Raw genomic sequence first — 22,176 nt, 5'->3', positions numbered from 1 at the left:
GGTTTGATGATTCTATAACTCTATACAAAATCATTTGTTATTCAAAAAGTTTAGATTTTAATGATTCTACAAATCTATTAAAGTAAGTGTTATTGGGAGTTGAATTCTTATCCTTTTAACTCACAAATTAAGATTTTGAGAATACTACATGTTTACCTTGAATTCTTAGAATCATTACATTACTTTATTTTCATAGATTTTCACAATATACAAAATTCTCTACATCTCTTTCCAAATTTAACAAATCTCTCAACTTTTAAAATCAACAAACTCTATAGAAATCTAAGTCCCACTAACACCCCCTTATTTGCTAAGAACTTTATAGCCGTAATATATTACTGTAACTGTAGTTACTGTACGGCTAAGAGAATAATAAAATTGTGATCCAGTAGTAGTTAAAAAAAGACTTAGGGGGGTTAGTGGGAGTAAAATTTTTATAGAATTGGTTGATTCTAAAAGTCAAGAGATTTGGTAAATTTGTAAAGAGTTATAAAGAGTATTTCATATTTTAAAAGTTTATGAAAATGTTCTAATTCAAGGATTTTAAGAATCTAGAGGAAATATGGAAGATTTTTGAAGTTTTGTCTTATGAGTAAAATTATCTAGAATTCAATTCCTAATAACTCTAGATTTGATGGAAACTTAGAATCATTAAAAACCAAACTTTTTGAATAACAAGAGATTTTGTAAGTCATTAAACAATCATCAAACCAATAACACTAGATTTTAGTAAGAATCTTAGAATCCACCAACCAATAACAATAGAATTTGAGAATTTTAACAATCACTACAAATCCATATCCCACTAACACCCCTTTAATCAATTTGCCATTTATATACAGAACCGTTAGTGAACCGATTCCCCCACCTCGAACCAGGCTCGTAAGCATATATTTTTTGTAACTTCATTTACCTGGGGGTTTCATGGATTCAAAAATGTGAACAGTTAAAACAATTCTGTCTTTTCATGATCTAAGAAAAGAAAGAAATAAGAGTGAACCATCATGGTCTCCACCCATGCAAGAAGAAAAATCTCGTTGATTCAAATGTTCTTCAGAGCCGTGTAATCACGTCTCAAGAATTTCAGAACTTCCTTCCAGCTTGTTTCATGGAAGTAGCTCATACCCGCACTCATTTCATCTTGTGGTGTAGGTGGAAATTGGAATTCTTCAGCTTTCATCCTTGAGAAAAGCATCTTGAATCTGTTGCAACAAATACAAAGTTTTAGTATATTTACTGCGGAAAAGAAAGCTTTCTTTGTTTTTGTATACCTCTTGTTGCAGAGCTTCATTGAGTTCTTTTTATCATTAGGAGTAAAGTTCTTTACATATAACTATGTAAAACAATCACATATCCTGATAACATTGAAAAAACACATCATTTATGAAGCATAGACATTCAGAAAAAGGTCTACAGACCTCCCAAACTTTTGGAGCAAAGGCCAATGATTGGATTGAGTAGAATGAACGGTTAAAACCAGGTCAACATTGAGAGCATCAAAGACCTATTCAAGAAGCTTTTTAAGCAGCAAGGGCCTCTTGAGAGTCTCTTCAATGTAGGATTAAGTTGTTGCAAGGCCTCAGCTGCAAAAATATCAATCAAACATTAAAGAGACATAGAGAACAGAGGAAGTTAAGATTTTGCAAGTTACTTTACCTGAAAATCTGGAGAAAGTTTTTGACTTTGCGGAATGAATTTTGAGAGATTCTTAAACAGTTGAAAACAAATAAGAAATAGAAATCTAAACCACGATGCATAGCTCAAAAACTCATAGCCTAAAGGGAAAAGGAGAAAGTGCAGATCTGTCGAATCTTGTTACTACAAAGTCAAGGTAAAAAGAGGAGCCAAATCTTCTCATTAAGCAGAAGCATGTGAACTCCCATCAGCTTGCCTTTTTTCTTAACACTTTGTGCTTCCCAGAAATGCAGAAGACACATCACCACTGTTAGAGAGCAACAACCGGGATTCAAATTAAAAAGAAAAATATGAGATGAAACCATTCTTACTTTCTGTGTGTGTAAGGAAGAAGAAGGGTTGAATCTGGTGAAGTAAGGAGAGTTCGAGTTTTCTTCATCCCTTCATCGAAATTAGGGGTTGGCGATGGACGTTATGAAAGAAAGGGGTATTAAAATCAACATCGTGGGAGAAAGCTTGAATGAGAGAGTAATGGCCAAACTTTATGAGAAGGTTTCAATGACGACGAAAGCGTTACAACTCAGTTAAGTTTTCAGTGTTGGAGTCTACTGGATGTGAGCAGAGGAAGATCGACAACGAAAGGTCTTGATTGTTAAGTTTTTTTTTTCTTTAATTGTCAGATTGGACTTCGTTATATTAATAAAATTTTAAATAGAAACAAAAGATAAAAAAGGCCCAGTCCAACAGAAGTAACCAAACCATTCGAAAACTAAAAATTTTAATCTGTCACGGGTCATGAAAATCAAAACGGATACGGAATCACATGAAGAGAAAACATGAAGAGAAAGGAAGCGACGGCTGAGTTCGGCCTAAATAATATAACAGAAAAACGCGATATGCCCACAAAACAATAGAAACAAAAGAGGAGCCTTTATTTAGAAGCCCAACTATTTGCTGGTGTGACAAACGCGAGTACACAACCCCATGACGCGCGAGAAAGAAGAGAGAGCGTGGGAAACACAGACACACTGCCGAGCTGCCACGTGTCGCGAAAAGCACCCCTCTCTTTGATGTCGTGGAAGCCTGTGGTGAGAGAAAACTCAGCTTTATTATTTTAGATACTCACCATTACTAGTGTAGAGTTTTTTTCTAGATTTTTCAAAATATGTCTTTATGTGTGAGTTTTTAAGGTCATGGTATTGGTAGGGTAAGTTTGTTACCACCGCAATATCCCCTATAAATATCTTTAGATCGGATCTGAGAACACTGAAGCAACATTTCTTTAACCTGCTGAATTAACCAACATTTTTTTCGTCAAAGAGTATATACGCAAATAAAGAATTATCAATAAACAAAATTTTCTAAGACTTTTATCCATGTCATGGTAGTTGACAAAAAAAAATAAAGAAAATCCATGTCATGGCGCCCTTGTAGCAAAACTCTTCTGTTATTTGTCAAAAAGTGTTATTTTCCTTACTTGTGAACAAGATCTTGTGAGAGACGTGCACTCATAATTTGATAATGTGAGTTAGCGTAAATGTCAGAAACGTGGGACAGAACATGCGAGTCCGTGCATGTCATAAGCCTAACTAGTGCAAATGAGGCTGATAGAATGACATGCATATTCTTACAACAGTACTGAGGTATGATTCGAGAACATGTTACAACGGAGGTGATGAGTTCTTTTATATATACAAAGAGACGAGTAAAGCAAGAACCAGAAGCACCATAAACAACAGAAGATTCTTGTGGAAGAGAGCACGTACAAGATTACAGTCTAGAAACAGATCTATCTAAGCAAGCTGATCTTAAGGAAACTGACACGCAAAAGAATTAGAGCCTCTCTCAAAAGAAAAACCACCAAGACTAGAACGCTATAAACAGAAAACCAAACGAACAAACCGAGAAACCCTCACAAATGTCGCAGAGAAACCCTCCTAGTAATTAGAAGACACCATCGTTTCGTTTCAAGGTTCCAGTGGCAACGGAGGAGAGAACATCAAACTTAATTTTCCAAGATGGACCTCCCTCTGACTGACATTTCCTGAAACTTGTACTTCCCCTTTGCTTCCCTGTGAAGAAGAGGACTCAGTGTAACCATCTCCACCACTTTCATGGTTTGATCCACTTGTAGAACCGTCATCTCCCCCACTCGCCTCTGGCGTATCTCCATAAGCCTTATATCCATTCCCATTCCCATCGAAGCTCACATTTTTGACAACTCCTTGAGAGGGAAACGCGTTTTACCAGAAACCGAAGATCTGATGAGAGATACGAAGCTTGATTCGATCATTGTGAGCTCCTTGAGTGAAACGGATCTGCGAACCAGGTAAGACCGGAAATGGGTCTGAACCACACGCGCCTCTGAGTCCTTCAGTGTAGAGTGAGATTCGCGACGAGCGGAGAATCGGTTGAGCGACAAATCGAGATCGTTGATCTTCTGGAGCAGATTGTCGTATTCTCGTTGAGTGTTCTGTTGGTTAACGAAACGTTGTCGTTTAACGGAGTTGAATCTCGTGGACGCAGTTTCGAAGCAAGGCTGTTGGTTTTGGAGATAGGAAGCGAGATTAGGCGGCGAGCATTGTGTACAGCAAGGAGTAGAATCTGCACAGAAACATGGTGATGACGTGGCGGGTATGTGAGGACTGCTCTCACGCTGGTGAAGACAGCGGCAGTCACAGTCGAGGTGGTGGTGAGACGCCATCGATTCTAGAGAGAGAAAGAGCTTGTGAAAGATAACTCACCACCTGGGAGCAAAATTTCAAAACAAATCAAATTGTCTTTTTCATTCTTTAGTCAGCAATCAAATTGTCTTTAAACTCGTAATATCCATTTAACATTTACCGGGAGATTTAATCATATTGTGAATTGTGAGAACTAAATTTTAAAGTTCGTCATTTAGCTGAATTTGTGCTGAGAAAAGAAAGTTGAATACAATTGGATACAAAAACTTACGTGTTAACAATTGGATATAAAACCCAAATTAAAACCCAAATTAAGTGTCACATATGTCCAAGAAGGAATAATAAGTCTACATAGGTCAAGGCATACTTCTAATTGGAAGAGTCTCGCATACAAAACTTGGCGAGTCGAAATAGAACGTAAATGAATCAAAAGCATTAAAGATCACCATAAAGACGCATGATCCACGCCGGAGATCGAGTTCACATCCGAAGATCTATAAAAGGAGGATGATAGGCCAATAAGAAGGGATCCAATCTTCTCCACAGCTAAGTGATAGTCTTAATACATTCAAATTCCTTTGTTCTTAGATACTCTCTGTATTCATTATCTGTTCTTGGTCTTATTATCAATAAAACATACACTTTCCATAGTTGCTTGAAGCTTAAGCTTTCCCTTTTCGATAATTTCTTAGACAAGTTCTCGAATTCCTTTGAATTGTACATTACTCCCACGGTTATTCTTTGAAAGATTTTTTCCTACAAAACCACCACTACGAGAAACAAAAACTTTGTTCTCAATAGAATTGAAAAAGTAACAACCTTTGTTTTTTTGGACTATTCAAAGAAGTATAATTTATCAAATTTGGTTCCAATTTTATCAGTAAACATACATTTTATATAAGAATCATCAAATTTTAAGAGAAGACAATATGAGACATTCTAGTCCACATCTCAAATGGTGTCTTCTCAACTAATTTTGATGGATATCTTCTTCTCGTAAATTCAGACGCTTCTAGAAGGTATCGTCAAAAAGATAAATGGAAGATCTGCATGACTTATCATTAACCGAACTATATCTAATAAAAGAAATATCTATGTCCTCTAATAAAGAGGTGATTTCTACAATCTATGGTTTATACCTGCAGAATTGTGCGCATTGTATTGTAGGGAACAACATAGAGTGTCTTTCAAGTCTTCTTTGCCTTAGAGGAAACTTGAGGTACTTGATTTGGTGCATTCAAATGCGTGTGGTTCAATAAGACCAAATGTTTTGGTGGTGCATCATATTTATCACTTTTATTTATGATCATTTAAGAAAGTTTTAGTTTTTTTCCAAAGAGGACGAAAGATCAGGTTCTAAGCTATTTCAAGCACTTTTGACATTGGTTGATAGGAAATAAGAAAGAAGGCAAAGTGTATCTGCAATAGTTTTTACGCTCCAATTCAGAAGGGGACAAGTTTAGTAAAATGAAATTTCCTAAGAATGAATTGGAGCGTAAAAAAATGAAAATAATTTCCTACGCCTTGGTGGTTGGGACTTTTGAACTATGTCCAGACATGTACTCGACCCTATATCAGCTTTGTTGTTGGAATGTTGGGTCAATATCAAGGTTATCCCGGAATGGACCACTTGAATTATGCCAGAAAAGGTTCCAGGTACTTGCAAGGCACCAATGAGCACATTCTTACATATAAGAGATCCGATCAGTTAGAAGTCAATGGATATTCAGATTCAGACTATGCCGGAAGCGTTGATAGCAGAAAATAAATGTTTGGCTAATTGTTCATGTTAGCTGAGGGAGCAATATCATGGAAAAGTGGAAAGCAGTTTGTCACTGCTACTTCCACTGTGGAGGCGGAATTTGTGGTATGATCTGAGGCTACAATTCATGCATTATGGCTGCAAAATTTTATCTTAGGAGTTTGGATTGTCGATACTATAACCAAGCCGCTGAGAATTTATTGCGATAATTTTGCAATTGTCTTCTTTTCAAAGAACGACAAGTATTCGAAGGGTGCTAAGCACATGGAGTTAAAGTACTGTTTTGTTAAAGAAGAAGTTCAGCGATGTATAGTGTCCTTTGAGTACATAAGGATTGATATAAAATTGGATTTGTGGTACATGGAAGGGACTATGTCGTTTAATGACATACAACCGCCATGATACGATCAATTCTAATTTTAGTAAAATCAAATGAACTTGAAGTAAAAGTGCAAATTAAAGTTATTAAACCCTTACGTCGACACAAAGATCAAGTAGAAGAATGTAAGAATATTTTATATTTTATATGACCTATGTGTATATAGGTTCAATATAAACTTCAAGTTCATATAATGTTTCGATTAATGAGTTAGATTTACGGTTTATTGATAACTTTCCTCTTTACCTTAATTTATAAATATCCTTAATTCTTTTATTATATACATGTATATACAGTATAATAATAATGAAATATATTACCATAAGATTTAATATATATGTACGAAGAGTGGTGCGGTTAAAAGGAGGAGTTGTGTTGGTTACACATGATTAATATAAATAGACAAGTGCATCGTTTTATATGAATAAGAACAAAATCTCTCTAAATACACCCTAATAATAGTGTTTATCAAAAGGATAGATTAAGAAAGGTTTGTTTTTTTCTTTCCATCAAAGAAAACACCAAAGCGAAGGTTAAAGGGGAGAAGATCAATTGGTTGAATTGCATCCAAGCCTAATCAAGCATGGATCAAAGTTAGTGTTTTTTTTTCAAGAAATATGTTAGAATTGAATTAAGGCCAATCTAAATTAAGTCGTGTAGATTTCATAACTGAGCTGAAATTTTGCAGATGTATTGTTGACTTGTTCATCTGGATTTGTATGTTGTTGACTTGTTCATCTTTGATTTGTATGGTGGGATTAGTCTCTAATTTCTGGAATCCTAGTGAACTGAGGTAGGTTTTGAGCTCTCATATTGCTTTCTTGTTGTTTTTGTTTCTTTTGTTCGGGATTTTATTTGGCACCTTGAGTCTTTTGACATATTCGTGTTGAACAAAAGGATGTGGTTGTATTTATAATAATTTATAAATGAATTTTTGAATGGATTATGGTTTCATGGCTTTCCTTTTTACATTTAGAGGGTCCTCCACATAAAGAAATTTAGTCTCTTTTACTTTATTGCTTATATTATATTTTGCCATTGTTTAAATGTTTTCCTTAAAGATTCATACAAGTGCAGGAAATATTTATTGTGGTGCGTCGTGGTAAATGCATTTTACCTACAAAAAGCATGTTTCAATTTCCATAACACAAACCCAAAAAGATTTAAATGATACTAATCCAAAATTACAAATGTTTGTATTATAGAAAATCTAGGGAAAATTACCAAAAGAGAACAAAAAAACAAGGTTGTTGTCCCCTTGGTATAAAACCAACATGAAGTTGTCTCAATAGTATAATTTTTTTCATAATCCCAAAACGAACCCTATATTTAATCTAATTAAACACAATTTAAAAGGTAATTTGATTTTTTTTTAAAAGTTAATGGAAAAAAAGAAAAAAAAAACATTTGAAAGGCAACCGAAAACAAAAAGAAAAAGAAAAAGGGTATATATATGCATCATAGAGAACAAGAGTTTGTGAGAAGAATCAAAAGAAAAACTATGGAAAAACCATAGATTGATGAAGAAGAGAAGGGAGAATCATTTTTTTTAAAAAAATTCAAGTAAAATCGACCATAACACGTTTTAGGAAGTTAGAATATTTTTAGGAGATTTTTAGAATATTTTCTTAACTGAAATTTCATTAATTTTCGCAAAAAATCAGGTATTTTTATCCGTAGAAAACGACTTCTAAAAGTTTAGAAGAATGATAAAAATTCTGAATACACTTTCTACTTTGAGTAGACATAAGAGTACATTGTAGAAAACACATTCCCCGAAATTTAGAATACTTTATAAAAGTAGAAGATGCATTCGGAAGGAAAGTGGATATATTTACGATTAGTAGAATGCGCATTCCTCTTTTTTAGAAATTTAGTAAATAGTAAAATGAGCGTTCTAAAAGAAGTAGATGAACGTGTTTATTTTAGAAATCGTTTTCTACTATACTATTTTTCTTAGAAGATGCATTCTATTTTTAGTAGAACGTATTTTAAAAATCTTGTTTACCAAGTTTTTGAACAAAAGAAAATTACCAACTTGTGTATATGGACGTTTTATTCATTGTTTATATTTTTAATAATTTTTTTGATTAACAAAATTATTTATTTAATTAGGTTTCAGAAATAAAAAGGGTAAAAATGAGAAAAAATGAACAAATTTGGTTTTATACCAAAGGGACAATAACTTTGTTTTTTTGTTCTCTTTTAGCAATTTTCCCTAGAATCTATTCACTTTCGGACATTCAGAAATGTTACTGAATATAAATCTTTACACAATTTTCAACGACCAAAGTCTAAATGGTTTTTAAGATAAAAAGAAATTACGAAACAGAGTTTTTTTGGTTGTTCAGAAATGTAAATAAAACAACAAATCATATCCAGTGCAAATGAGTCAGCCTTTTTACGATCATAATCATTTTTCTATTATGTTCTCACAGAAAAAAAAAGTCAAATTATCGCTAAGACTCAAGAGCAGTATTTCCCTTCCATTTTTGAGAAGCCTTTTCTTTCTACAAAATTAGAAATCAAAAGAAAAATTAAGATGCACATCAGAATATGAAAACCTGTGAACAAATTAGAGTCATTCGACGTACATAGTATTCAAAAGAGGAAATGATTTGCAAAGCTGAAAATGCATACTCATGAACAAAACATGTCTTGAGACTTCAAGAAAATCATAGTACATTTTAATGCAAAACTAGTATTTGATTGTATACAGTTTCATGCTAAGTTAGTATTTGAATGTAAACCATGACATCGATTCCAAAGTCTGTGGATAAATGCTTTAGTTGCAAGTATATATATATATATGTGTGTGTGTGTAAAGTATTGTATAGACATATATGAAGATGTATTTGAGATTAATAAAGAACACTTAAATCCTAAAAAGCGTTGATAAATTCGTTGACCTAAACAGTTTTTAATGAATTCATTCACCAAAGTAATCTTAAACCTAAGAAGTTCTAATAAATTCTTTAACCTAAAATTAATTTAGAAGCCTACAAACCATAATAAATTCCTTGACATTATATTATTAGAGAGAGCCAGAGAGAGAAAATGATCTACCTTTTTGCAAGCAATGTACTTCTCTACTTGTGGTTTTTGCTCAGGGCTAAACGCAAACCACCTTTCATGAGGACATACGTCACTCCAGCTTCCTAAATCTGCACAGAAACAATGGTAAGAGAACAAAAATTACTACATAATACTTGTTAAGACAAGCAAAGTGTTTATTATATTTTTCACACCTTGAAGTAAAATGTTTGGTTCTTTGTTGTACGACTTCAATTTCCAGAGAGTAAGACCATTGTCATCCAATTCGACCGGACTGGTTCTAAGAACATTATCATATTCTTGAACATCTGCGAAAGAAATTAGAAAAATAAGCTCCTAAACCATTGTTATAAACAATCAATCACATGAATTCAGAATTATACTTTGCATTTTTAACGCGTTTTGCATTCCGGCAAAGACTAGTTCAGATTCAGCTTCCATTTGTGATACAATTGCAAGCCGTTGTTTAATTGTCAACTCAACCCCATTATTCTCTGCTTGAGCTTTGGAGAACTCATCTTCTAACTTCTGATATAGTTTTTGCTCCTACAACAAAAAGGTTTTAATATGAATTGTCAAACTTAAATAGTAAAGACCTAAGTAGATTTTACGGTTACGTTAGCTTTTGCTGCATTCAACTTTTCTTTTGCTTCCTTTTTCTTTTCAACAAATTCAGGATTAGCAAAGCAATCCCTCAGCACCCTGAAAGATTGTTTACAACATGTTAACTCTCAAGCACATAAAAATAAGAAAAACTGATTCATATACATATATATATAGATACATATATTACAATATAACTTACTTTGTGCTAAGCGTTTCATCGCACAAGAAATTCAAAAGTTTCAGCCTTTCCGATGAACCCATCTCCTCATACTCAGCAATGCCTTTTTGAAACATCTCAGGAGGGAAGTCATCAAGCTTAACTTCGGATTCGGCAAGACAGTCTCCAAGAACATTGAACCACCTATCGTCTGATGCACTCAGGCCAACTGATCTAAATTATCATAAAAATAATATCAATCAGCTATATATCAAAGAAAAAATTGTACTTTCCAAGAAAACAATACGTACTTGTCTCCTGTGTCTACCAATATAAGAGTCAATAATTGGATTATCATTTGGGTGAGGGTAGAATGCTCATGGCTCCTTCTGTTTCTCCCTGATACAATCTCACTCACAACAAGTTGAGGTTCCCCTCCTCTCATGCCAAGAGCCTATTCAAAAGGTCATATGCATTAGAGAAGAGCAAATAGCAAACACTTCCAGTGTTAAAGAAAAAAACAAAGTACATAGAAGACACCTTTCCAAATTTCGAACAGAACTCCAAAAACTGAAGAACTCTTCCAGCATTTTCAGAGGGCAAGTCAATGCCGAAGACAGTGATTGACTCGCTGCCCTGAGGTAGCTTAACCTCCTCAAGCTGAGACTTCTCTTTCTTCTTGAGAATGGGTTTTGTTCTTTTTCCGGCTGCAGGATTCTCCTCGTTGTAGCCTTCACTTGAATCATTCAACTTCAGCTGGCGTTTGGCATTTTTGGGGTTTTTAACGGCATAGGAGCTGGAACCATTTTCTCTAAGAAACCCAGTTGGCTTCTTACCTTGTGTCTTTCTGGAAAATAAAAAGAAAATTTAATTTCTCTTAAAATTTACAAAGTGAGCCCTAAAACATGTACACAGTCCTTTTTGACAAAAAAAAAAAAATCAAAATGTAATGAATGATTTAGACTTACAGGCATTTACTACAATCGCAAATTCCCCTGCATTTGTAACAAAGCCAGTCTTCTTTCGATGAAACATCCTCTGGGATCTCTTTGTACCTTTAAATTAGAGCCGTAGTCATATATAAAACAATCACTAGAGGTTATACAAATCTCAAGAACGTCAAATCAAACCTGTTCCATAGGCAACTACTACAATACTTCACCATACATGTCGTGTTTGGCCTCTTTGTCACGCAATTTCCGACAACATCCGATCTCCTTTGATGACACTAAAACACAAAGATCACTGATTCAAACAATGACTCAAAAAAAAAACAAATCAAATTCGATACCAATAAGCAACCAAGAAGTCACCCAATTTCGGATCAATAAGGATAACAGCAATTGAGAATATAAAAGTGCCTATTGAAGATAGGTTGATCGAAGCAAAAACAAACCTAATATCATAAAGTTAAAAAAAAAATGTTTGAACCTGGTGGCAATACGACGATTGTCTAATTTGGGTTTGATCTTCGATCCTCGTTTCAGAGATGTTGTTCATGATTTCGTCGCCCATACTCTCGACAAAACACACACCCAAACCCAAAATAAAAAGGTAAATCCGATAAGAAAAACAAAACGAAGACAGATGTTAATTTTTCGTTTATGTGGCTTTGATTTGAGATAATGTGAATCCGAAATCTGTAGATTTTAGATAAGGTGAATCCGAAATCTGTAGATTTCTTACCTTTTCCGTCACTACCAAAATCTTTATGGAAGGCTAGTAATGGCGGGCTAGGGTGTAATTCAATTTTTAAGTTTTTTTTGGGGTCTCCTTACATTTCATATTAAATTAGTAACCTATCTAGAATGCTTATTATATACATTGGTAAAATTAGTCAATCTTTTATTCAAATTAGTGACTACTAAAGTCTCAGTAGATGACCACTTTTAAAGAAAGATTTTAAAATGAATTATTTCATTCTTCAAATGATATACTCTTTAACAAATGAACCATTGCCAAGTTTCTGGTACATGAATCTCACGCCATTCTTCATTTTTCCGCATATATTGAAGAATTATTAATGAAAAAAATTTCTTTCTAAATTTTAAATAAAATTGACCAAAATCTATTTTTTTTTTCGTTTTCCTCCTTCCACGTCCTTCTTAGCACAAATCAGAACAGTAACGGATGAAAAGCTGATGCAGCGCATCCTTGTTAGTTTAGCATCTCGATCATTATCTAAACCGGACACGTTTATCCTTCCGTTTCATGCACTTGTCTATCCGGTTAAAGCAATGGCTTGTTTATCATTGGTTCATGCACGCATCAGCTAGGAACTTCTATTGTTTTATTTTTTCTAGAACATCTCCAACTCTACTTACTCCAAAATAAAAATAAAAAATACAGTGGAAAATAGAGCGATGAACAAAAAAATAAAAGCATTACGCTATAAATGGAGTAATCTTTTATTTTTTGTTCATTACTCCATTTCTCACACCATTTTCTCAATTTTAAAATAAAATATAGAATGAAGTTAGAAATACTCTTAAAAATGCATTCTTTTATAACCAACTAGCATCATATATTAGTTAACATACTCTCAGCAACGGTTCAAACAAATTAAATGCCCTACTCAATTTTTTTTAAATGTGTCATTTTCTATTATATGTCAAACAAAATATAAATATAACAAAAAATTTATTATTTTTTACTAAAAAATTAATAACATAATCAGCGGCAGTAGTCCAGTGGCTATAAAGGAGAATAAAAACTAATCCTGGTTTGATCTCCACTGGCCACCCGGGCTGTTTTACATGGTAAGAATATGTGGATGCAGCGCGACTCGTGGTATTAGTCGGTTGACTTCGGTCGCCGGATCCCTACGATTAGCCCTGGGCAAAAAAACAAAACCAAAAAAACTGAACCGGAACCAAACCGAATTAACCGAAACCAATATTCTCAAATACCCTAATGGTTCCTATATTTATATATCCGTATAACCGAACCGGAAACAGAACTCAACTGAAAACCGAACAGGTACCCAAATATCCGAAAAAACAAGTTTCAGCTTTTTAATATAAAGTAAAATGCCATCAACCAGACTCGTATCCAGATTGGACGGGAAGAGTGAGAACATTGTTAACACCAAACCACATTATCTTTTATCTTCTCTTTTATATTATACATATATATGTGGTATTTTTGTATTAAAATATAATAAATACTTATAAAACTAGCATTTTAATGACACGAACTCTGGTTGGATTGACATTTATGTAAGTATGTAACCAAAAGACCACTTAGATTAACGTGTTAATTATATATTTTGTATATATGTACTTGATTCATATATTAAACGGGTACCTGAAACTAAACTGAACTGAAATCTCATAAATACCTATTGGGTATAAGAATGATTTATCCGATATACCCAGAATCGAATGGTTCCTACCCGAAACCGAACTGAATATCCGAATGCCCAAGACTATCCACGGTTATCAAAAAAAAATATTAATAATATTTTAGCCCTAATGCTTTGCTTATTTTGTCCATGCCATGAGTCGCGCTTGTATACTCACCAAAATATCCGTATGTTTCATGAGCTAGGTTTTGATGGGTAATGTATGGTCGGTCACCTTCAGTGTTCAAACTGTTATGTATTGTGAACAATTTAATCTTTAAATTATAGTAACATGTGAAATTTTAAATTATTTTGATTTGTTAGGTGTAGTGATTGGAGACACGAACTTGAAAAGATTATGCAGTATTCGTGATTGATGTTTTTTTACATCATAAAATCTATTACTTAAACACAAGGCGGTCTCGATCCCAGATTGGAGTCAAACAATCAACAAAATAAAGAACTTTATGGAAATTCTTTGCAGTGTCCTAGCTGAAGAATAAACAATAACGTTTTGTATGAAGGGGTTTTTGCAAAATTGACCTACAACTTAAAGTCAAACACAAAACTAACCTCCCTTTTTTTTGAAAATTGGTTTTGCCCTATTCACCCCACAAGTTCATATAATTTACGAAAATGCCATCAATTTTTTTTTTTTTTTTTTTCGAAAATGACATTTTTACTCTCTCACCCTCATCATCTTCAAGTAATTACAAGATTGCCATTGTCATCAATACCACAACCACCATGAACAACCAATTTGAAGCTCTTAATGCTCCCAAAATCGATTTACCCTTCTTCTTTTTCCATTCTTGTGAACTAAACACAACATATCTCCCACTTTCTCTCCACAATGAGCTAAAAAAACCCAAGATTTTGATTCTAAAATTTTTATGGTTCATAAAGTCATAGAAGCTAACGATTATGGGTGGGTGACTTTCGTTTGTGATTCTGTGTGCTTGGAGAAGCCTTATGTATGCTAAGGAACTTATCTCACCAATTTAAGGTATGAAATCGAGTTTTTTTCCAGATCTGTTCGTCAGACGACTTACTTGGGAAGTCGTCTCGCTGTAGACGACTTACCTTTCAGTCGTCTGGCTGTAGACGACTTACCTGGAAGTCGTCTGGTCAACGCAGAGGTTATTTTTGCAATTGACTTTGAAATCTGTAACCTGAGACGACTGAAAGTTAAGTCGTCTACTATTGTTTGGTTTCAAAAAAAATTCCAAAGAACCTAGACGACTTACATTTCAGTCGTCATAGGTTAGTTTTGCATTTGACTGGATAATTTCAGAAGTTTGACTTCCCCAGACGACTTACATTTCAGTCGTCTGGCGAAAATTAAAATAATAATATTTTTTTTAAAGTAAACGACTTACAATTAAGTAGTCATAGGTTAGTTTTGCAATTGAAAAAAAAAACTTCAAGATTTAATTATACACAGACGACTTATAATTCAGTCGTCCACCAGACGACTTAATTGTAAGTCGTCCAGGACTTTTTTCCGAGATTCTGGTCAAACCTCGTAAATCCTGGACGACTTACATTTCAGTCGTCTCGTGGACGACTGAATTATAAGTCGTCTGTATATAATTAAATCTTGAAGTTTTTTTTTTCAATTGCAAAACTAACCTATGACGACTTAACTGTAAGTCGTCTACTTTTAAAAAAATATTATTATTTTAATTTTCACTAGACGACTGAAATGTAAGTCGTCCAAAAAGTCAAACTTCTGAAATAATCCAGTCAAATGCAAAACTAACCTCTGACGACTGAAATGTAAGTCGTCTAGCTTTTTTGGAGTTTTTTTTTAACCAAACAATAGTAGACGACTTAACTTTCAGTCGTCCGAAATAACAGATTTCAAAGTCAATTGCAAAAATAACCTCTGCGTTGACCAGACGACATATAGTTTAGTCGTCTAGACAACTTAGATTGAAGTCGTCCGCGTCAGTCTTTAATAAACTTTCGTTTTCTTTGTTCTAAGTTTGCTAATGTGTTATATTTTGACTTTTTCAGATGATGCGTCAGTTACATGCAGTGTATGGAGAATGGTTGTTGAAAGATGGATGTTGGAATTTTGTGGTTGATCATTTCAAAGGAGCGAGAATGTTATTTTTGAATGAAAGTTCGACACATGCTGATCTTGTTGCAATGGCTCAAGAAGATTATAACCTGGACATGAACACAGAGTCTGTGGAGCTAACCTACTCATTACAACAGATGGCTCCAGACCTTCCTCCTATTCATGTTACAAGTGATAGACAAGTTCGGAACTTGCTCGAGATAACTAAAACGCATGAAGTACGTCTTTGTGTATCAAGCTTTAGCAAGATGAGAACGGTTTCAGAGGAAAGGGATGAAGATCATGTGGGGGATGAAGCTGAGGAGGGGGATGAAGCTGAGGTGGGGGATGAAGCTGATGTGAGCGATGAAGATGAAGAGGGGGATGAAGCTGAGGAGGGGGATGAAGCTGAGGAGGGGCATGAAGCTGAAGAGGGGGATGAAGCTGAGGATCATGATGGGGAGGAGGATGCTGACATCCCTGTTGTTGCTGATGCTGAGGATTATAGTGAGTATGGAAAGGTTAAAGATGAGGATGAGGAAGAAGATGATGAAATCTGTTTTGATGATTACAAAGGGGCATATGGTTGTGAAGGAGAAGGATCATCTGCAGACAGAATCTATGTCAACCAGAGTTTTGCTAGTAAGGATGCACTGCTTTCAGAGTTGCGGTTGACAGCGGTGAGGCGTAGGTTCTCCTTCAGAATATTCAAGTCAACGAAAACTCTGTTTGTGGCAACATGTCGTGTTAGTGGTTGTCAATGGAAGGTCCGAGCAAGTGTGAAACATGGGACTAAAACGTTTTGGGTAACCAAGTATTTGGCAACTCATACATGTTCCATCCCAGACAGAATCGCTCAGCGGAAACGTTGTACTCCGAAGTACATTGGTCGACTTTTCATAGATCGAGTTGGAATCATTGATGGGTTGAATCCGCAGCATATCAAAGATGCAATGAAGAACATGTTTGGCATGACACTTGATTACACCACTTCATACAGAGCATTGTTATATGCGCAAGAAATGGTGAGAGGATCAGCGGAAGACGGGTATGAGCGACTGCCTTCATATTTGGAGCAAATCAAGGCAGCAAATCCGGGTTCTATCACAGCTATAGAACTTGATTCTCTGAATAGATTTAAGTATCTATTTCTTGCTTTTGGAGCTTCAATCAGAGGATTTAAGTATCAGAGAAGGGTCATTGTGGTAGATGGGACTCACCTAAGTGGGAAGTATGGGGGTACTATGTTGGTTGCAGCCGCACAAGACGGTAATTTTCAGATATATCCATTGGCTTTTGGGATCGTAGATGGTGAGAATGATGAATCTTGGGAATGGTTTTTCACAAAATTGGCGAGCTGTGTATCTGATGAGTATCCTCTGGTGATAGTCTCCGACAGGCACGCCTCCATTATAAATGCGTGTGAAAAGGTGTTTCCTTGGGCAACCCGAGGAATATGTTATTATCACCTTCAAGAGAATATTGTCAAAAAGTATAAAGGGAAGCATCTCTTGTACTTGGTGAAAGGTGCTGCTTATGCTCATACACTTTACGATTTTGATCGGTACATGGATGAGATACGGAGTGCAAATCCGGATCTTGCTGAGTATCTGGAGGAAGCCGATGTGACCCTATGGTCTAGGGTTCATTGTCAGGGAGACAGGTACAACTTAAAAACGAGCAATATCGCTGAATCAATTAACTCCGCACTGAAGCGAGCAAGAGGATTTCCTATTCAGTTCCTGCTGGAGTTCATAAGGGAGAAGCTAGGAAGGTGGTACTGGAAAAGGAGAGGAGATGCTTTGAGTCTTACAACTCAACATAGTCGGGGTGTTGAACACTTGCTTGCTGTCCGAGAGGAGAACGCGTATACTCTGAGAGTCCAACAAATTGATGGATGGAAGTTCTTTGTGAAAGGTGGCAATAGGGACTGTAATGTTGATCTGGAACTTCAAAAGTGTGATTGTGGTGTCTATCAAGTCGAGAAAATACCTTGCTCTCATGCTATAGCAGCTGGAACAGCAGCTGGTGTGCATATCTCCACACTTGTGTGGCCGGTCTACTCAAAGGATACTTTGTTTGCAGGATACTCAGAGAATATATATCCTTGTGTTGGACAACTTGTTGAGGCACGCACATGCTTTCCTCCGGAAGTAAAGCGTGGTCCGGGGAGACAGAAGAAATCAAGATGGCAATCTTGGTTGGAGCTATCCAGGATGAGAGGACGCAAACCCCGGAAGCAACACAGGGTTTATAGGTGCTCAGTCTGCAAAGAAACTGGCCATAAGCGTCCACAATGTAAGAACTGACGTGGAAGACCTTTAAGTAAGTCGTCCAGAAGACCTTTAAGTAAGTCGTCCAACGTCTTAACTAGAATTTTCTTCTGGTAAGTCGTCCAGAAGACCTTCTGGTTAGTCGTCCAACGTCTTAATTAGAATTTTCTTCTGGTAAGTCGTCCAGAAGACCTTCTGGTTAGTCGTCCAATGATTTTCTATGTTTTATGAACTTCTCTGTAGTCGTCCAGAAGACCTTTAAGTAAGTCGTCCAATGATTTTCTATGTTTTATGAACTTCTCTGTAGTCGTCCAGAAGACCTTTAAGTAAGTCGTCCAATGATTTTCTATGTTTTATGAACTTCTCTGTAGTCGTCCAGAAGACCTTTAAGTAAGTCGTCCAATGATTTTCTATGTTTTATGAACTTCTCTGTAGTCGTCCAGAAGACCTTTAAGTAAGTCGTCCAATGATTTTCTATGTTTTATGAACTTCTCTGTAGACTCTATGTTATGAATTTATATGTTTTATGAACTTTTCTTTGTAGACCTTCTATGTTAAGCATTACATATTCCGAAACTAATTCCAACAGTGCAATTTAAAAAATACAAGTTAAACATTACATATTCCGAAAGGTTACTGCACTACCAAACTAATTTCCTACGGAATTCTAGTTTGGTGTGAGGATAGGTTACAAAAAACATCATCCTATCCTGACCCTGTTAACATCCCCTAATCTACCTAACAACAGTACACAAAAGCATCAAGTTCAAATACAATCGCAATAACACATCCAATATCTAATCATACGTTGCCAGGTTCTCATCATTGTCTTGGTTTTCCCATTCATGGCACTTAGGAAGCTCTCGAAATATATCCAGCGCCATCTTCTCCCTGATGGTCTTCCCGTGTTTTTTGTCAAACGCGGTGGGAAATTCTATCCCAAGAGCATGACATTCGATGTACTTCAGAGTGAAAACCCCACAATCACCAGCTCGGCACTGAGGTACTCCAACGGTTTGTCTCGCATATGTGTATGGCTCCAATGTGTATTGAACCTTTTGTTCGTCAGAGAGCGCGCACTCAACAAGCAGATAAGGGACCATTGTGACAAAAGGCTCCATTACCTCATCGAGTTCTGCAGGCCTAATATGAGAGACAATGCTGTCCCAGACGACGATGTGCCTCTTAGGGATCGATATCCATATAGCAATCCAATGCTCGTTCTTGAAGTTCACAGGTGCATAGATATCATCCACATCCACCCCCCAAACCTTCTTAGATTGGCAAAAAGAAGGTATCAAGCCTGCATGATAATTCCACGCCCCACCAGGGAGTCTTCTTCCTAAACCGTTGGCATCAGGAGCGTCGCTCTTAAAATCAGGGTAGGAGGCCCTCCACTGCCGAGAAAAGACATGATCAAGAAAGCACATTCTGTCGCTCCTGAAATGTTCTGGATGGTTTTGGTACCGTTGCCTCAGTATATTAATAAAAGCATCCATTTGCTGCATATAAAACAATACAAGTCAAAAAAACTTACAGACGACTTAGAGACGACTTACAGACGACTTACGTAAGATAACTACCAGACGACTCACAGACGACTTAGAGACGACTTAGAGACGACTTACAGACGACTTACGTAAGATAACTACCAGACGACTTATAGACGACTCATAGACGACTGACAGACAACTCACAGACGACTCACAGACGACTTATACAAATCAGAAAAGTACCAGATAACTACCAGACGACTTATATAAGAGTAAGAAAATAGCAGAAGACTTACATGGTCGGTTAGCCATTCTAAGGGGGTTCGGAGGACCTGATAGAATCGACTTCGACATCTACGTGGTTTTTTTTTCAGAGGCAGTTTATAAGAACTGCAAACACAAAATGTAAATAATCAAATGGAAGCTTTTCTTAATCAAATATAAGTAAGCATATTTTTAACAGCAACTTACGGATCTTTTTGCACCCATGCAGTGAGCTCCTTCGACTTCATCTTGTCAATGGGTGCAAAAGGATCATAGCCTCCGCCAACCTGTTTGTTTGGAATGATCTGTTTGGCAGTGCTGTTTCCCTTAAAAGGAGTTTGCTGTGTGGGAGCAAGCTTCCTTTCTCGCACACTTTTTTTACGGAGATTCACCAAAGCAGTCTCCTTCTTTGTCTGCCTTCTAGCTTCTTCAACGAGTAAATCTGAAGCGGTCGAAACTTGTTTGTCCAATATAAGAAGGCTAGGATCTTCACTCGGTAAGTCGTCTGCAGGACTCACAAGACAGAGCTCTCTCGAGGAACTCGGTTCTGTAGTAAGACTCGGTTCTTTGGCTTCCTTCTGTCCTGCTTTCGCCCCATTCACACTTTCACTCTGCAATTTCGAGTTCACAGTGTGTTTAAAAACTATTAACAAAAGATCAAATTCACACTAGAAACAAAGCACACATGTTCAGAATCAAGGCATACAGTGGTTCATCAAAGCACACTAGAAACAAAGCACACATGTTCATCAAAGCACACAAGAAACAAATCACATCAGTCCTGACTCTTCCTAACACATTGCCTAGTGACTCTCTTCTCTGCAATTTTGGGAGAGGTTTTGGTACTAACCCCGGGTTCGTCAACAGGTTTTGGTGGATTTGAAGTGGTTGTAAGTTGACGATCATCAGATGAACCCCCTCTGTTGGTGATTCCCACCTTCTTCTCCACAGCTTCAATCCTATCCGCCAGTAACTTGAGCTCCTTAAGACACGTCCCAAAGCCAAGATTAATGGCATCAGATATGTCCTTCAAGGTCTTTTCAATCTGCTGACCTTCACTACCCGCCGCAGGTTTCTCAGCAGAAACAGAAGACCCTTTACGAGCTTTCTTCCGAGGTCTGCTACTTTCTTCCTTCACAACACTCTCTGACTTCACGGGACTCACTTCATTCTTCACTGGAATCACTTCCATCTTCACAACCTTGCGAGTACCGGTGACTGGCCAGCATTCCATGGTCCACTCCCATCCAGGATCATTAAACATGACTTTAATTATGTTATCCGCGGCAGGGTCATCTACGTCTCCGTCCCATTTTGGAAACATTTCATCAAAATCCTTCTGAACGAAGTTCTTCACGATAGTCTGCAATAAATAAAAGATATAAACTTAGTTAAGTCGTCTGAGAAGTATTTTGTTCACAGACGACTTAAAGTTAAGTCGTCTGAGAAGTATTTTGATCACAGACGACTTAAAGTTAAGTCGTCTGAAAGTCTTCCAACAAAAAGACCACTCAGACGACTTATAAGTAAGTCGTCTGAGTGGTCTTTTGTTGGATGACTTCCACACGACTTAACTTTAAGTCGTCTGAGAAGTCTTAGGAGTGAAGTTAAGTACCTGTTTATTGATAGCAGCCTTAAAAAATTTGCGTTGTCTTTTGCCACCCTTGTAAGCCAGCAACAGTGGAGACGGTCTGTTTGGTACGGGAGACCCATAATTAGCACCCAATTCTGGCAGAGCATAGTACGCCCACACTTGGAGCACTTGTATGAACCCATCAACAGTGTAACCAGTTTGCGTCAAGTCTTTTGCCTTCAGAGAATCCATCAGCACCTTAAACGCCACTCTCCCCCATGGATAATTCTCAAATTTTTCTAAATCCATCACTAGCCTTGCAAGACTAGCTGATGTAGCGGATGAGAACTTTTTCCCTTCGATGTACCCTGCGTAGATGGCAAGGTATCCCAGCCGCATGCGATCATCCCGAGACCACTCGTCGCAGTTGTAAAATGCTTCTGTTATCTGATCAATACTTGGCCCAGTATCGATATCAACACCCATCTTCTCCCAGAAAGCAGCCATCTCCGTCGTAACCTCACACCTTGGATTTTCCAGGTCCTTGATGTAATCGCAGTTCAGCCCAGTGAGGTATTCAAACTCTATCAGTGAAAACCTCACAGGTTGTGAAACGACAAGACTCCAGAGCTCAAACTTCTTCTTGATGTCTAGCTGGAAAGAGAGCATAAAATGTACCAGCCTTGAAGTCCAACCAAAGTCAAGCTCCTTGAATTTGATGAACACTCCTAACTTCGACGCCTTCAGATCCTCATATTCGTCAGCTGTGAGACAATCACATAGAGCTTTAAACAACTTCGTGTCATCAGAATGATACGAAATGCTCCTGATTGCATCAGGCTCTTCTCCTAATGTAAACATCCTCGGCGGGAATTCTGGTAAATCCAT

General features: G+C 36.6%; 2 protein-coding genes and 1 long non-coding RNA gene across 5 annotated transcripts; all 3 read right to left on the bottom strand.

Annotated features, from left to right (window-relative positions):
* Positions 1-700: 700 nt before the first annotated feature.
* LOC125576562 lies at positions 701-2,312 on the bottom strand. Of its 2 annotated transcripts, XR_007314998.1 has the most exons (4): positions 1,657-2,312; positions 1,419-1,583; positions 1,272-1,355; positions 701-1,202 (listed from the first exon to the last, which is right to left on the bottom strand). It is a non-coding gene; the product is annotated as an uncharacterized LOC125576562 (long non-coding RNA). The 2 variants fall into 2 exon arrangements; XR_007314997.1 differs by having other exon boundaries at positions 1,272-1,583; positions 1,657-2,310.
* A 6,395-nt stretch (positions 2,313-8,707) lies between these two features.
* LOC106355457 lies at positions 8,708-12,581 on the bottom strand. 2 transcript variants are annotated; one of them, XM_048736921.1, is made up of 11 exons: positions 11,709-12,581; positions 11,408-11,505; positions 11,246-11,332; positions 10,818-11,124; positions 10,589-10,731; positions 10,320-10,511; positions 10,132-10,216; positions 9,898-10,060; positions 9,709-9,822; positions 9,527-9,624; positions 8,708-8,970 (listed from the first exon to the last, which is right to left on the bottom strand). In XM_048736921.1, the coding sequence occupies exons 1-11, from the start codon at positions 11,790-11,792 to the stop codon at positions 8,920-8,922; spliced, it is 1,422 nt and encodes a 473-aa protein (XP_048592878.1). In that variant the 5' UTR covers positions 11,793-12,581; the 3' UTR covers positions 8,708-8,919. The 2 variants fall into 2 exon arrangements, with proteins under 2 accessions (XP_048592878.1, XP_048592877.1); XM_048736920.1 differs by having other exon boundaries at positions 8,749-9,624.
* Positions 12,582-20,257: 7,676 nt separating this feature from the next.
* Positions 20,258-22,176, bottom strand: LOC106355998. Its single transcript, XM_022689626.2, has 2 exons — positions 21,331-22,176; positions 20,258-21,078 (listed from the first exon to the last, which is right to left on the bottom strand). Exons 1-2 carry the CDS (start codon positions 22,174-22,176, stop codon positions 20,491-20,493), a joined length of 1,434 nt encoding a protein of 477 aa, XP_022545347.1. The 3' UTR covers positions 20,258-20,490.

The sequence above is a fragment of the Brassica napus genome, chromosome A7 (assembly GCF_020379485.1).
Source record: "Brassica napus cultivar Da-Ae chromosome A7, Da-Ae, whole genome shotgun sequence".
Classification (NCBI taxonomy): Eukaryota; Viridiplantae; Streptophyta; class Magnoliopsida; order Brassicales; family Brassicaceae; genus Brassica; species Brassica napus.
Note: the sequence above shows the minus strand (reverse complement) of the source record. Positions and strands in the feature narration are given on the sequence as shown.